Source organism: Telopea speciosissima, chromosome 9 (genome assembly GCF_018873765.1).
Source record: "Telopea speciosissima isolate NSW1024214 ecotype Mountain lineage chromosome 9, Tspe_v1, whole genome shotgun sequence".
Classification (NCBI taxonomy): domain Eukaryota; kingdom Viridiplantae; phylum Streptophyta; class Magnoliopsida; order Proteales; family Proteaceae; genus Telopea; species Telopea speciosissima.
The window spans coordinates 11,499,225-11,517,117 of NC_057924.1; the positions used below are offsets into that span (position 1 = coordinate 11,499,225).

The 17,893-nt window shown below is 40.3% G+C and overlaps 2 protein-coding genes across 2 annotated transcripts; both read left to right on the forward strand.

The window, feature by feature from the left end:
* The first annotated feature begins 202 nt into the window (after nucleotides 1-202).
* On the forward strand, nucleotides 203-1,184 carry LOC122641052. Its single transcript, XM_043834373.1, has one exon. It carries the CDS (start codon nucleotides 265-267, stop codon nucleotides 1,144-1,146), a length of 882 nt encoding a protein of 293 aa, XP_043690308.1. The 5' UTR covers nucleotides 203-264; the 3' UTR covers nucleotides 1,147-1,184.
* A 15,626-nt stretch (nucleotides 1,185-16,810) lies between these two features.
* Nucleotides 16,811-17,893, forward strand: LOC122639475. The gene has a single exon (XM_043832345.1). It carries the CDS (start codon nucleotides 16,854-16,856, stop codon nucleotides 17,751-17,753), a length of 900 nt encoding a protein of 299 aa, XP_043688280.1. The 5' UTR covers nucleotides 16,811-16,853; the 3' UTR covers nucleotides 17,754-17,893.

Here is a 17,893-nt window from a genome sequence, read left to right on the forward strand (position 1 = left end):
ATATGAAGATTCATCTTCTTCATCGCCAAAGTGCTCTGCTTCTGTTTGCCTGATTCTCATTTATCTGCTCTGATTTCGAAGATCTTAGCTGATACCGTAACTTTTTCTTCGTCACTGTAAGTTAAACGCTCTCATTTGGATCTATTAATTTGAATTGTTAATCAAGAATTCCTGATTTGAGTTGTTTTCAAATCTCAGGTTTTGAGCCCAATCAATTCAGGGTTTAATATCTGAATACAGTTTTTCTTGCATTTTCCCACCAAAATGGGGAAAGCTGGGAGAGACTGGACACAGATCTACGCGATCTACGGATTGGATGAATGGCAGACCGTAATTTTCCTGCTAATCCACGCTCTCCTATTTTCGTTCCTCGCCGTTCTTTTCCTCCTTTACTTCAATCCCCTCTGTTCAGTAGTCGAATCACTCTTCCCTGCCCTTCCTGCTGGAGCTCCTCGCTTCATCGCTGGCTTCACCGGTTCCGTAACCGCAATCTCGGCCGTCGGTCTCTTCTTCGCCGCAGGTAACATCTTTTACTCCTCCGTGTCCCTCCACTGGGAGATGGCACAGCGCATGATCAACGTGGTCAGTGACTGGTCAACGGTCAAAACCGCCCTGGACGTTGGATGCGGCCGAGGGATCCTCCTTAATGCAGTGGCGCTACAGCTGAAAAAGGAAGGCAGCTCCGGGCGCGTCGTCGGCCTCGACTGCCGGAAAACTGCGGTAGCGACGCTGCGCAAGGCGGGGATGGAAGGCGTTCAGGAGTACGTGACTTGTAGAGAGGGTGACGCGCGGCGGTTGCCGTTCGCCGATAATTACTTCGATGTGGTGGTTTCGGCTGTTTGCTTGCATACAGTGGGGAAGGAGTTTGGGCATCGGACTGCGGCGGCTGCGGCAGAGAGGATGAAGGGTTTGGTGGAGGTGGTTAGGGTTTTGAAGCCCGGTGGAGTTGGGGTGTTATGGGATCTGGTTCACGTGCCGGAGTATGTGCACAGGTTGCAGGAACTGCGCATGGAAGACATACGCGTTTCGGAGCGCGTCACTGCTTTCATGGTCAGTAGCCATATCGTATCGTTTCGGAAGCCGAGTCAGCACGTAGCTGGGTTGGGAGAGGTCAGGGTTGACTGGAGATGCACCAACATCTGTTAATCTACTCTTTATTATAGCAAAAACCCAAAAATAAAAGGGAAAAAGCTCAAGGTAGATGAAGAAGAAGAAGAAGGATAAGATCAAGTATTCTTATTAGTATCTCATGAAACCTAAAAACAAAAAAGGTACTCTTATTAGTTTCTTATATATCTGGGGAGACGAAGCCGAACCAGATACTTCTCTTTCTTGTTCTTCTTTTTTTAATTATTGTTTATTTGGGAGAAAAAGAAGAGATGAATATAGAGATAGGGATATGAGGATGTCAAAGATATGGTCATGTTTGATCGTATGAGCTGTGTTCATAGAAGATGGGTGTAAGTTGTAAAGTGATCATGAAATGTTCGAGGAAATGTCGGATTGAGACCGAAACCTGTTGGTATTCTGTTCTGATTTTAATTTTCAAAGTATAAATTGTCATATTCAGCTTCTAACCTCTTTTGAGTTTTGACAGGCTTGGTGCCTTGGTGCTGGTGGGTCAATTTTAGTGTTTGTTAGTAAAACGATAAAGTTGGAAAAGAGCCACCAAAAGGAAGCACTAGCGCTGTGCTTGGTGGGTGTGTGTGGTTGCTTTGTGCGCCCTCAAAAGATGGAAACATCGGTTCATCAATAGTTAGTTTGGCTCTCTCAGTCATGAGGTAAGGACTCAAAAGTGGTCGTTATACTTCCACATTACATTGTGGTTCCAACGTTCCATCAATTGTTAGGTGTAGGGTCGAGACTTCACTTGAAAGTTGGTCACTAACACATAGGTATAGTTCGGTCATGGATTCTCTCCCTATTTATGAGTAGAAAAATTCTATAGCACAATATGGAAGCAGGGTTCAAATTAAAAGAAAAAATTGCAAATCCATGAGTGCTTGTTGATGGGGTTTCTAAAATTTTACTGTTAAAATTTGATGGGAATGGTTTTTTTGGGTGGGGTGATGAGTGCTTGTTCATGGAGTTTCTAAAATTTTACTGTTAAAATTTGATGGGAATGGTTTTTTGGGATGGCACCCCACCATGAATCTATAAACTAATCTTGCCATATGGCTGGTCAGATGGGAGAGTGAAATTTTATGGGCAAGACTTCAAGGTGTTCCCCCCCCCTCCCCTCCCCTCCCCTCCCTTCCAAAAAAAAATCGTAAAATCTAGGATTATTGACCATGGGATTTTCTTATGTAATTTAAATTAATTTAAATTCTTCTTCCTACCAAAAATAATAAATAAATAAATTTTAAATTAATTTAAATTCTTATTCTTTTAGTATAATATATTTATTTCTTTCAAATGAAATTAAATAGTGTCATTAAAAACTGAATTAACAATGACAACTTTTGATAATAACTTTCATAAAAAAAATAAAATTGATAATGAAATAATGATGTCATTTTTTAGTTATTTTTAAAAACCATTTTATACTCTTAACATAAATAATTTTTGGGAATAAGACTAGTGGCAATTAAAGAAAGGGCAAAAGATTGCATGTCGGTCTTGTGTATATTCTTTGTATGCCTTCTCGGCCTCACATAAATGAGGGTCCTACACTCTCTCTATTTGAAAACTCCTATTTGAAGATTGGAGGTTTCTTATATCCCCGAATTAGTACTTAGTCAAGTTCTATATGCATTATAGAGTTGTCATTTAGACAATCCCATTGACAATTGAAAGGATGCACACACAAATGTATGGATGAGTGTATAATTGAATATGAGTCGACTTACATAGATAAATATCCTTTGACATTGATCAAGTCAAATTTGTACAAAATATTAATCTTTTTACATACAAATGACCATTAAATTTGGTGAATTGAAGTAGGATTGGGACCTGCTCTAGTATCATATTAGATTTCCATAATTAGAAGGGACCTGGTTTGGTGTCATTAGATTTTCATCTCAAAATACCAGTATGTTAAGTAGAGGTATTAGTGTATGGATGGAACAAGCATCCTACTAACAGCAGATGTGGTATCCAACAGCCAAAGATGTGTAGGAACACAGATTCTTGGTGCAGGGATTATGATCAACTAGGTTATAGCCTTCTCGTTGACCATTCAAGCGAGCCCATTTTCCATACTACCAAGTTAGGTGAACATCAACCATTGAATCAAAAGATTTGATAATTAAGAGTGTTATCTCTGTCTCTATCCATATCCTTAATGGTGGAAGGCATTTCGATTGAGTTTGATTTAAGGATATAAACATTATTAGATACAATATCAAGCCTTTGAAAGAATATCAATATTGTTTCCAATGTTCAAGTGGGAAAGAAACCAGACTGCAGATTTTCTTCTTTTGTAGATAAGTTTAGCTACTAATTGAAGTGACACTTTAAGAGTGCAACTTTGGCCGTGGAGAAGAAGACTTTATATTTAACTGCCCTAACGCCTTATGCTTTGAACATGACAACTTTGCCAATTCCGCGAATTAGTAAAGGGAGAAAGTTTTTCTTTTCCCTGCAAGGATGGTTTAGTCACCACCATCTTAGGGTTTTAAAACATCCCCTATTTACGTTTAATTTGAATGTACCCTCATTGTTGAGCGATACCCTCTGCCACCGATCCAATAGCAAGGTCAAGGAATATCCCTTTACATGGCTTAAGGAAAACTCGGTCCTTAGACAAAAAGTCCTTAGACAAAAAAATATAAGGAAAAATAGATTTTTATATTAATTTTGGATTCTCTATTAAATGCAGCCTCAGTAATTTACAACAAAAAAGAACGAGTTTCCAACTTCACGATCAATAAAGACCAAAGAGGTTTGATGTTTGCTAGGGAAAATACATGGATATTATTGACCCCTACTATTGGCGTATTACGGATCAAATATCTACTCAAACAGTTGACTTGGATATATTTAAGACTTGGTTAATAACTCCCTCCCTCCACAGCTCACACTCCTAAGTTGTTACACAACTAAGTGAATCTATCCCAAGTTGTCACACAACTATGTGTATCTTATCAATTGTAACAACCTTATCACATGTAACCACTCTTCATGTCGTTGTATATACAAACACAAACCCCATAGTTGACAAAAGGGGAAAACAATTCAAATCAACTATCCTTGTCTTACATGGGATCAGATGCCAATTGATCCACGTCTTATCTGCAATCGCTCTCTCGGACTCTTTCACCACCTCCTCATCTTCCCCTCCTCCCCCCACGATTGTAGCTCCCACGAACATCGTTCAACTTCCCCCAGTTAATCTCGACCGCTTAAATTACCTTCTTTGGAAGTCATAGTTTCTCCCTCTCCTGAATGTTCACGATTTGTATGGCTACGTCGATGATAGCTTCCCTTACCCATCCCCACATCTATCTCCCTCCACCTCCACCACCAACACCTCTTCCATGGCTCGTGATTACCTTGCCTACCTTTTATAGTGTCGACAAGAACAACTTATACTACTGGATAATATCGCTTCTCACTGAGCATGCTCTCGCCAACATTGTTGGTCTCTCTCCATCTCATGTCGCTTAGACCACCTTAGCACGTATCTACACCTCTTAGTCGCATACTAGAATAATGCAACTTAAGTACCAGCTCTCTCAAATCAAGAAAGGAACCCTTTCAATGGTTGAATATCCATAATGGGTCAAGAGCCTGGTTGATAGCCTTGCTATGCCAACTCATCCTATTACTGACTTTGATATGAACCTAAGCATTATACGTGGTCTCGACTACGATTCCTTCGCAACCTCCATTACTACCAGGCTCGACCCTCTCTCACTTGATGAGTTCACTGACCTTCTCTTTAGCCAAGAAATCCTTAAAGAATCCTCTCCTTTTGCATCTCCCTCTACATCCCCTCAATCTCCAAATGGTGGTGCTGGTTGTTGCGGTTGCGACTGTGGACGTGTCCCAATTGCTTCTTCCCACAGCATTCAACTCCTATGCCACCAAATTCTACAGGTAGTAATGCTCGTCCTCTCTACCAGATTTGTAATCGAACAAACTATACTGCCATGACCTTTTACAATCGCTTCAACCACGGTTATTAGGTTGCTCCTCCGGATGGACAGGCTCTCCTTGCCATTCCTTCATCTTCTTTGACTCGGCTTGGTACCAGGACTCCGACGCCACTCATCATCTAGCTTCTGACCTGGGTAACATGACCTTGAATACTCCCTACACTACTACTGATCAAGTGAGAGTGGGTAATGGTGCAAATTTGGACATCCATCATATTGGTGATGCTTCAATTTCTTCAACAATCCATATTAAGTTCAATGATGTCTTGCATGTACCTAAATAATGTTAAAGACTTAAATTTCCTCCCACTTGTTGCTATGTGAAGTAACCTCTAACGGGGACAACCCTGCTCGCGGGATGGTTAAAGATGGTATCTACCAACTACTCAGTGCACCAGCTACTACTCCACCTCTCCCTCCACAGTCAGCCATCTACATTGGTGAATGCGTCTCCAGGTCCATTTACCATGAGCGTCTCAGCCATCCCTCCTTCGATAGTCTTGATGGAATTATCTGCAAGTCTTAGCTTCCCACCAAGCCCGCGACCTCTTCTTCTATTGTGTCTCTTGTCAAATGGGAAAATCACCCAATCTTTCCCTTTTCTATAAGAAATAGTGTTGTATTGTTGCCTTTGAACTGATACATTCAGACATCTAGGGCCCCACCCCGATGCCGTCAGTGTAAGGATACCAATACTACATTTCCTTTATTGAAGACTATAGTCGATTTAACTGGTTGTTTCCAATTATCAAGTGATCTAATGCTTTATCTATTTTTATTGCATTTCACAAGCATGTTGTCACTTATTTGAATTGTAACATCAGAATGTTCCAATAGATGACATTACCCATAGAGATTCCTACCTACACACTTCTGAACAAAAAGGTAGGGCTGAACATAAGCATCGGCATGTGGTTGAAACCAGACTCACTCTTTTGGCCGGTGCAAATCACCTGCTGAAATTTTAAGTATATGCTTCAAAACAACCCCTTAGTTGATAAATCGACTTCCTACCCCACCACTGCAGTTCTGCCCTCCATTTCAGGTGCTCTTCGGCAAAGCCCCTGCTATAGTGCAACAATACCACTATTGACTGCTTTTTGTATTAGTACTGTAGTAATTTGCATTTCACAATGCCATTGCCGACTACTCTCTGTATTAGTACTATAGTCATCTGCATGCCACAGACTTAGAGAAGTGTTCTTTTCTTGAACGCCTAATTGGGATATCGAATTGTGAAGCAGAGAGAAATGGCTGCAATACCAACTTCTCCAACTACCTCCAAGCCCAATGTACCAGAAAATATATTGCATAAAAACTACTTACAAAAGTATGCACAAAGATCAGCCATACCCTTGTAGATATATCAAACCATCAATGAAGGATCACCCCATGCACCTTTATATCTACTCTCTTGGTTGATGGTGCATCATATGTATTATTGAAGACGTTTTCACAACGTAAAAAAGTAGAGCAGGTTGTTGCCAAATATGCCTTTAGGTGTATTTTATAAAAGACAAAGGATGAAGGATGCTTACTAATTATTGAGGATATAATATTTTGCAAGTCTATTCTTAACGTGTATGCAGTTAAGATGAGCCTTAAGCCCTCATACAAGACTACTCAATCAGAAGGACTGCTTCTAACTAGTAGGTGGAGGGACTTCCAAGTGTATTAGGGACGTTATAGGTAAGATAGTATCCAATGTGGGACTACCTCCAAACACTCCCCCACACGTGTTATAGTTCGTACTATGGACATGTGGATACAATGAAAACTTGCTCTGATACCATGTAAAATTTTCATCCCAAAAGTTTGAACTGTTAGGGAAGGGCAACGCCAATGTATACACAACACACTCCTGCACATGCAGGCCAAGTTCTCATGGTCCTTGCACGTCGAGCTCATACATTTCCTTCGTATGGCACCGAGGAAAAACAATGTCAAGTAAACTCCAAAGATGCACTTCCCAGGAGTCAAGCTCTCTACCTCCTTGCTCTGATACCATGTTCGCTATTGTTTCAACTAAAAGCTCGAACTGTTAGGGAAGGGCAATGTAAATGTATACATCAACACTCTCCTCCCCCCCCCCCCATACTATATGCCAAAATCCGATGATCCTTTTACATGGACCAAAGTCGGCAATGGCACTGTGGTATGTAAATGATCAACTGGGTTATAGCCTTCTCGTCGACCATTCAAACGAGCTCATTTGCCATACTATCAAGTTAGGTGAACATCAACCATTGAATCAAAAGATGTAGTAGTTAAGAATGCTATATATATTTCTAACCATATCTTTAATGGTGGAAGGAGTTTCGATTGAGCTTGACTTAAGGATATAAACATTGTTAGATACAATATCAATCATTTGGAAAATTATCAATATTATTTTCAACTGCAGATTTTCTTCTTTTGCAGATAAGTTTAATTGGTAATTGAAGTTTTACTTCAAAAGTGCACAACTTTTACCATGGAGAAGAAGGCTTTATATTTAACTGCCCTAATGCCTTATGCTTCGAAGATGAAAACTATGCCACTTTTGCAAATTAGAAAAGGGAGAAAAATTTTCTTTTCCTTGCAAGGATGGTTTGGTCACCACCATCTTAGGGGCTTAAAACGTCCCCTATTTACCTATGATTGAACGTACCCTCACTGTTGTGCGATACTCTCTGCCATCGATACAAAAGCCGAGGTCAAGGAATTTCCTTTTACATGGCTTAAGGAAAATTCAATCCTTAGAAAAAATATAAGAAAAAATAGATTTTATATTAATTTTGGATTCTCTATTGAATGCAGCCTCAGTAATTTAAAATAAAAAAAAGAACAAGTTTTCCCACTCCCACGATCAAGAGAGACTGAGAGGTTGGATGGTCTCCTTAGAAAAAATAAATAGATATTATTGATCCCTGCTATAGGGGTATTACAGATCAAATATCCACTCCAACAGATGACTTGGATATATCCAAGACTCGGTCAACAACTTTGTCCACAGCTCACACTCCTAAGCTGTTACACAACTAATAAGTGAATCTATCCCAAGCTATTACACAACTACGTGTATTTTGTCAATTGTAACAATCTTATCACATGTAACCATTCTTCACGTCTTTATATATACAAACACAAAAAATCCATAGTTGATGAAGGGGGAAAAGAATTAAAATCAAGTATCCTCATCATACATTGAATCAGATGCCAACTGACCCACATCTCTATCCTCAGTAGCTTTCTTGATCTCCTCCACCACCTCCTCCTCTTCCCCTCCTCCCCCGGCGATTGAAGCTCCCATGAACATCGTCCAATTTCTCCTAGTGAACCTCGACCGCTTAAACTTGTACCCCTTAAAAAAGGTTTCTAAGCCTCAAATTTAACTAAGTTTTTAAAAATCAGAATCAGGTATGAGATTAATCTTTGTCAATTTGAAATATCTTGAAATTGATCAGCTTGCCAGAATTAATCAGACTCTTCTGACCTCAGCCTAACTCAGTGGGACTTAATATGAGTAAAATTGGATTCGTCGAATTTGATCATAATCAGTCTCGGTCGATTTCATGTCGAATTGCTCGATTCCATCGATTTTGGTCCAAGTTTTAAATCCATGCATTTAAGGGTGAAATTTTAGAATTAATTGGCGCATAAAATGAAATTGGAACATGTTTAAGTTTTGAATTATTGTAAACAAGTCATAGAGCTTCTTCAACAATTGATCTAAGAGTTTTAATGGTTGGCCATTGGTTTTGTTCTCCTTGTTACTAATTAGTAAGAGTTTAGAGTCTTGAGTTTCAAAGTCCTATTCCTTCATTTATGTTTCTCGAAGAATTAGAAGCTGATTTTCACTTAGAAAGATGCAAAATCCAATAGTGGATCTCCTATCATCTTTGCATCCAATCAATATCAAATAAAACAGTGGACTTTGACTTCCAATTTGGGTATAAAATCCTCTTCCTAATGATTCAAGAAGCGGCTTTCACACCTTTACTGTTAGATTCCGCCAACCTTGGTTCAATCCAGATACTAAGAATTAATTCTTGTTTTCCAAATTGTTTTCATTTGGCATGATATGAGCTTATATTTAAACCCAAGCCTAGTCGGCTAGCCCAACCAATAAATTTTGTTACACATTTTGGCCAAGGTCTAGAACAGAAATAGAATCCCTACATAGAACAGTCTGTATTTACTGTGAAATTCACTCCTAAAAACGTCCAACACAAAGTTAGCAAAAACGGAAACGGACGGTACGGGTTTTAAATGTGTAGATTTCAAAAATGAGATCCAAAAGATGACAAATACTCGTATAAATTGATGAATTTTTACCTGAATACCTACATCTACAGCAAAAAAAAAATAATGATTACATTCAACATAATGCATATAATTTCCAAAATTCATTATAAGTTTCATGAAAAATAATAATCATAAAAGAAAAACATGAAATGAAAAGGGTTGTAGTTTTTGCATGTGAAACTATTTCAGCATAAGCAATTGATCGATTCGATATGGTTATATATTAATTATGACACATCTCACATGAAAGCAAGAGTCTTATGTTTTAGAATTTAGAACAAACACAACCCAAAACACGAACAAAAATGAAAACAGAGCAAGATGACACAAAGATTTAACGTCGTTCACACACCAGTAAGGTGTGCTACGTCCACGAGCGAAGGCAAAGATGTTTCACTATATAAAACAGAGAAAATTACAATGGAGATATCTCAAGAACACCTAATTACGGCCCTTTGCTACCATCATAGATCTCAAAAAAAGTTCCATTCGGGTCGCCACAAAAAATGTCGGAGCGGGTCGACCTACGAAACGGGTACAAGAATTCAAGACATACATAAAATTATGCTTCCTTATCGATATATACTTTATACATTTGAACGGCATATAAGATTCATGTGATGTTTTTTTTTTTTCAATTCGTTTAAGAGACATACGACAAAACGTGTTTAATATGTTAAAAAACATGATCAGAGTTTTAAAAGGGTTTTAAATACTTTTTTGTCAAGAATGATCCAGCCACCCTTAGTACCTTTCGCTTTTCGCAAAAACGCGTTTAAAACGGGTTCCTATTTTTTACCGTTTTAAACACATTTTGCATATGGGAAAAAACGGCAAACAACAAGCACTCTTGTTTTAAACGTAATAAAACACATTTTTTACATGATTCCATTTTTTTTTGGCGTTTTTAAGACTTTGGACTCAAGTAACCATATCTCTCTCTCTCAAACTTTGATCGGCCTGATTCTTTCACCAACGTAAATATGACTTTAATAGCTACATTTTTCATGATATTACCTTCAATTCAAGGTCAATGCACGTATACCGAAATTAAAAACATGTATTTCAAATAAAAATTCCTCAATCTATATGAGAATAAAGTTGCTTTTGGTTCCCTTTTTTTGAAATATAAACGTTTAAAACCCGTATCATTCGTTTTCCATTTTTTATCATTCTCTGTTTTGTTTTACCATTTTATTTGACCGTTTGTTTGCAATTTTTAATGTTTAAAACATGTACCGTAAAACTCCATTTTTTATAATTATGGTACCTGACTACCTTCCATAGACATGCAGTTTTTTTTTCCTAGGGGGTATGACCATGTACATGCAGTGAATATGAGTTGCTTGAGAGAGAGAGAGAGAGAGAGAGAAAAAGAGAGAGCAATTTAGATCCTCTACTGTCGAACTGCCCCACAGGACCCTACTACCAAGACACAGCAAGGCGATAAATGATCGCCTTACCCCAAAAGAGAGAGAGAGAGAGAGAGAGATGCCCGGAGCTGAATTGTTTCAGTTTCACCGAAAAGCAAAAGTGTTTAAAGTATAGTGGTGATATAGAAGATTGTGTCCACAGTCCGCACTCCACAAGGCAAGCAGGGTTGAGTACACGAATAGCAGACAGAACCTCTTTCCTTTCTGAGATTTTCTTTGCCGACTGAGTAATTATAGCATGGCGTGACAGATTAATACAGATGTTATTTTGGGTGATATTTCATCTTTCAACTGAGCTTTCCACCAAAAAAAAAAATTTAAACTCAGCGAAGTTGTACTAAAGTCACTGACGTTTCCTTGTTTTCTATTGCCGTATGACTCTGGGTTGAAGGTGAAGGTGGAACCCACCACATGTTTGTCTTAATACCTCACTGGGTGTCTCGATTTAACCATCAGTAATTCTGGGCAGAACCCTGGACAATACTTGCTCCTTGGTTTACTACTCTTTCAGCTTTTCTTTACTTTTGTTTCCCCATACAACAGGGCCATTGTGTTCTACTGTTCTTCTTATGCTCTGTTTGGCCAAAAAAAAATAAATCTAAAGGACAGACTCAGGGGATTGGAATTCGGGACTTGGGATCTGGCCACCAGATGATCTCTCTCTGATATACGGCAAAGATATTGGTTGTTTTTGCAAGTTTTCTGGGTACCAATAAGCATTTAGTAGAACACAGTAGAGAGACCTTACAGTTGTTATCTGGCTATTGTCTTTGGTTCGTGGTGGATCTGGGAACTTTGGGTGGTTACCACACACTTTACCAGTACCATACATGTACATGAGTACATCATCATCATTATCTATGAATGGACCAGGATCCTCTGCAGTACCGGTGGGACGGGTGGTGCACATTCGATGACACATTAGAGGCCAAATGGCATACATGACACACATGGCCTCTAATGTAGCGTCGGATGTGCACCGCCATCCCACCAATACTACAGAAAATTTTGATTCGGACGAATATGACCCACTTAACAACCTTTGGATTTCTTGATGATATCTAAACTGTTGCACTTCCACCATTACCTTTGGTTGCCTCAATGGTCAAATTCAATGTGCTCCTTTGGGGACCAGGGATCAAGTATTGGTACCAAGGCCATCAATAAACTGTTGCACTTCCGTCTTTGAAGTCAATCACATGGTCTTTAATGTAATCCCCTACTCTCCCTTTAATGAGTCTTGGCCCTCAAGGCTGTCCAGTGGTCCAATTGATTTCCTTCCTTGAAGAACCCCTCTTTAGGCTATGTTTGGAAGCCCAGAAAAGAAAAGAAAGTAAGAGAGTATTATTGACTGATCATATGTCAAGTTTAAGAATTTAATTCAATTAAAGACCTTCACGTGTATTAGTATGTACTTACATATTTTTCCATGATAGAATGGAGAAAGTTTTCCTCCACCTTGGGAAAAGAAGTAGTGGGTGAAGGGAAACTGCCCCCTTTTTTCCACAGGATACTAAGGTTACTTTTTGCAACTTTAATACACTTGTAGTTTTAGATTTTTTCAAAACCTCAATGTGATTACGAAAAAACTCCAGTTATATAAATTCACTATGTGAGTAAGAGATCTTGGGATGTTTGATATGCAAATTTTGCGCTCTATCAAAATTACCAAATATTAAGGTGTTGTAGGGTTATAAAAATGGGACCGAACAAAAAAAACCCAAACCAAATGCCCTATTGGTTGTTTCAATTTTGGGATTTTAGAAACCGAAACAAACAGAAACGATCAGGTGGATCGTTAAAATCGTCTGAAATGACCGAATAGACTTTAAAAAAAAAAACAGTTGGGGAATGGGTTCTTTGAGAAGTCAGGTAGGCTATGCTAGTACCTTTGTGTCTATATCTCTCTCATTCTCACTTGAAATGACCTCGCTGCCCTCTTACATAAAGTGTGAATTGCAAACAAAAATCGCTTATTGAAACAAAATCAAACCGTTTAAATTGAAACCGACAAACAATATATTAATCGATTCGGTTTTTATTTTAAGAAGTGAAACCATTTATTTAACGGTTCAGTTTTGGTTTTAAGAAGTGAAAACATTTAAATCATGAATGTTGAACCAATTAAAATGGATTAAAACTAACATTCTATTGAATCAATTATACATATTAAACCCATTTTTTTTATACAAAAAATACAATTAGTCCTGGCATTCTATATTCACTCAAGTGTTTCTATTGGATGTACACCAAGTAAATTATTTTATTTTATTTTTATTTCCTAAGCCACAATTTATGATTTGATGCCGTAGTTCAAATCCAGCATCATCAAATTTATCTATTGGGTTCCAAACGTATGTTCGTTTTCACTTGGACTTTGAACTATTAACTTGACTTGGCAACAAAATTTAAACCGGTAAAAACCATTTAAATCAAACCGTTTATTAATTGGTTTTGATTTGGGATATTAGAACCGTTTAATAATTGATTTGATTTTAATTTATCGTTGGGAGAAAGAATGCTAACCAGTGCTGTGTGCGGGGGTGTACCTGCACCCAAACACAACCCGGCGCCAAAAGGCCGCCACACTCCCTGAAAGGCGGAAAGATCCAAGAATGTAATGGTCTTTTCATGCCTGGCTGTGCCTAGACGTAGGTACACACACCCACACACAACACCGATTAACGTTCCATTTCCTTTTATCATTTTATCGCATCTCATTGATGTGTTTTTCCAAGCCGCTTGCTCAATATCCCTTTTCAAAAGCGTCATTCTTATTTTTACCCCCCAAAAAAGTGTTATTCTTACATTAGTTTTCATTTTATATATGAAAAATTAAAACCGATAATAAACTGACGAGAGCTCGTTCAGAAAAAGCATTATCGATCGGATTGAAACCGAAATGAGCAACTTAATGCGTCGGGCTTCTCTGTAGCGTGCAGGGAGTTTAGTGCACATCCAACGGCCCACAGTGCTTGGGCACACAGCCCAACACCCCGTCTATGTGTTGGGCTACATGCCCAACCACTGTGGGCCATCGGATGGTGCGCTACACTCCCTGTCGCGCTACAGAGGACCCAAATCCCAACTTAATGGTTTGGCTTTGGTTTATATCAATATATATAAAACCAAATTAAACCGACCAAACTGATTCTTTGATACCCTTAACCACAACTAATTAGGCCCCGTTTGTTTGATGGGGACATAGGTGGGGTGGGAAAATGCTAATGTGGCCAAGATTTTAGTGCGTGGTATTGGAACAGGTATCGGTCAACTTGGAAACCGATACGGTATTGAACCGGTATCGTCAACAATCAATTGTATCGAACAAATTTGCCCTTGATCCTCATTTTAAAAAAAAAATTTATTTAATCGATTTATCCATTGTCCGTACCATGTCACCAATACAGTATCGGGATTGGTAAGATGCAAAACCGGTACGAATCACCTGATACGGGCGATACGATTCCAATACTTAGAACCATGGAGGTGGCACTTTAAAATCCCACACCAACATTGTTTGGTTAAGTTGCGATGGTGAACTTACAAAAGCTCAAGAAACATCATTAAATGTTTTGATTGTTGACGTGGCATTTTAAAAGACCACATCTATCCTATCCAATTGGTGGGACTTTGGTTACTGTTCATGGGAAAAGTAACTTTATCTTAACATTTCCATCCTAACAAAATCCCACCGACATGTGGGTCTCATCTTTCCTACTATTCCACCTCACTTTCCCTTCTAAACAAACGGGACCTTAAGGAGTTAAGGGTCATTTGATTGACAGAGAGGATGTGGTGGAAATGTTTGGGATTGGATTCCACAGTAGGTTGGGGTTAGAGAACAGGGATGAGATTTTTATTTTTCCCTTTAACAGTAACCAAATTCCCACCAAATTGGTGTCACGTTAAGAGACAAAACACTAATGTTGTTCCTTGAGCTTTTCTGAATTCACCACTCTTTTTTTGGTAGATAACATGGCTATTCATTTACGCACGCCCAACGCCAATAGAGAAACAGGATACATAAAAAGATACTAAAAAAAGATAGGTAGCATGACCAACAGAAGGTTTGGGTATACAGAATCCAGACCGACGGAGTGGAAAGCGACCCAGTTTCGCACGCCAAAGACTGAGTCATCCAAAGAAGGGGATGGGTGAAAGCCATTGCCCCAGATAAAGTGCTGTCAACACAGCAACTGATAAGCTCATGCACTTTCGTGCCAAAAGAAAAGACCCCAAAAGTGCCGAAAAGATCTGCGCCATCGTGCCCACGCGAGCCGACACATTGCCACTCCTAGAGGAGCTTCGGTAAACGGTGACTGGGTCACAAGATCTGTATGGCGAGAGGGGTAACGAAGCCGGCCATTTCCATGGTAACACCAACGCCAGAACCGGCGTAACCTGCAAAACCAGAACCTAAAAAAGAAAAGAAGGTGGTGGAACTCGGCACCACCAAATAAAAAAGAAAAACCTTCCGCACCAAACATCTCGGCATTGCTCACAGCTAGCATTGTTGATACTTCCAACAACTGCAGGGACTGAAACTCCATCAGCATTAGCCATGTCCCCCTGCCTATGAGGCTTCCACCACCTCCATAAATGAAGAACTGTCGAGTACCAACAACGTCGATCGATTGTTCAGCAGATCTGATAATAAAATGGGGGGGCCAAGCGCTGGGTTGGGCGAGGTCTTTCATGCTACAAGCAGGGGAATCGACATCACAGTCTCTACCACCGACGTCGCCCCAGACGATATCGCTGGCCAGTCCAACGGTTGGTGCCGAAAAATCACCGACGATCGGAACACAGTCTGGACAGTCCCATTGAGAAGCATAGGCAAGTGTTTCAAGGCGAAAGGGTAGACAACTAAACTGCTAAGGAGTTGCGCAAGTGTTGCAGATGAGCGTATCACTGTCTGCAGGCTGCATCTCGCACAGCAGGCAAATGCCATCTTCGTCGCAAGGGAGTTGTCGTTGACACTACGCTTCCACCGTCGACGGAAAGGAGATGGCCACATAGGGCTTGCCATCGTCGGCATCGTCGTCGGCATCGATGTCAGCATCGCCATCTCCATCATTGGCAGGGCCGATGCTCATGGCGGAAAGGCTGAGGAGGAAATAGAGAAGAAAACACGCACAAGGGCGGAGATACAACATGCACGGTGGTGGACGAAAGCAATCACAGCTGCGGCGGAAAGAAGAGAAAAGGGGAAAAAACCCTAATCGCTGGGGCAGAGGAAATAATTTTCATCGCGATCCAATGTTGTAAATTCACCACTCATGTCAACCAAAAAAGGTTGGGGTGGTATTTTGAAGTGCCACATCAATACTTTCTTTCCCCAATTCCCCCACGAATTTTATCACCTCCAATTCCCTCCAATCCCTCACATAGGAGCAAAATGACCAACCCTCATTGGGTAGTGTGTTCAGACAGCGGATAAGGTGGTCATTTCCCCTCCTATGTGAGGAATTGAAGGAAATTAGAGCAGGCGGAGGTGATAACGATTCATTCTCCCACCCCACCTAAATCCCAACTCCCAGTCAAACAAACGACTCCTAGAGATTCGTTTCTACACTTGATCTTAGCCAAAAGGTCGAGAATGGTCTTAGAGATTCGTTTCTAAACTGCCCAATTAGAGACCCATCTGTTAAAATTAATAAAAAGGGTACCCTCGTCCCTCATTGACTCTCCCTTTTTTTACTCGCCCTTTTTCTTTTCCAATGAATTTTTCTTTGCCTTTGAATATTCATACTCTTTGTGCTTTCTGTGTCCACTCAACCTACCTTCCTCCCATCTTTGTTCCGTGAGTGAGAGAGAGAGAGAGAGAGAGAGAGAGAGAGAGAGAGAGAAGTCTGTGAAACTCATAACCAAAGATGAAAGCTTTTCCTTTGGCAGCAAAATTTTACTCCAATTCCGGCCAGTAGAATCACCGGTTGGAACAGAAATTTCCATCCAAGAATGCTTCTGGCAATGGTGAAGAACAGCTGAAGCTTTCAGTCTCTGTAGTCTCTTAACAGTCAAACCTCAAATGGGTTGCTGTGTCAGCACAAACAAGACTCCTTCGGCGAAAACAGTTGAGGCAGAGGCGAACTCTTATGCCAAAGCAGCAGCAGGAATTAGCAAAGCTCCTCCACCTCCTCCTTTGGAAGAGGAGACAGTGAAGGAAGTGCTCTCAGAGACTCCTACACCAAAACCCTCTTTCCGTAATGTGGAAACCCAAGAGATTCCTTCGCCCTCTTTCCTCAAGATCGAAACAGATAAGCGTTCTTCCCCACCTACTCCTCCTCCCTCTTTTCCCATTAAGCTTGAAGAAGCTACCAACATGGGGAAGAAAACAACTTTGACTCCTGATCCAGCAGTAGAAGAGATCTCTGAAGTCTCGGACATGTGTAGCTTGAGCGAGAGCTTGTCCACTACAACGATTGGGGAAGGACGCGTTGACGATGGCGAGGTCCGGCAGAGGGTTGACAGATCTCCGGCTAAGCTCCCCAGGAAACTACTTGTCGGCGGGGAGTTCATCGGAAGGACAGAAAGAAGAGAGAAGAAAACAACTTTGTCTCCGGCGAGAAGGTTCGACCAATCGCCTAGTAGGAGAGATGACAACAATGCCATGAAATCATCTCAGGTTCGTCATCATCACAGCACTAGGGACATGCGTGGTGCCGGTGCTGCTTATACTAACAGACGACGAATCCCAGATCCAGGTGAGGGTTTGGGGAGGAGATCGAGGTCTCCGGCGCCACGGCACGCTTTTGGGCGGAGCCCATCAACGAGGGGCGTGAGGTCACCAGGACGAATCCCTGCTTTGGGTCCGGAAAACGGACGGAAACCAGAGGAATCGAAGGTAGACGAAGGGAATTGCAATTGGCCCACGAACGAGTCCCTCGAGAACCCCCTTGTCTCTTTGGAATGCTTTATCTTTTTGTAGAGAAATACTAAGAAAAAAAAATTAGCAGATTAGTAGTATATGATATTAGGTTGTTTCCTTCTTTACTTTGTTTATAAATACTATCATCTATTCCTGAATCTTGATACCAATAGAATTCAATGTGGGTTGTCTTGGTGGAG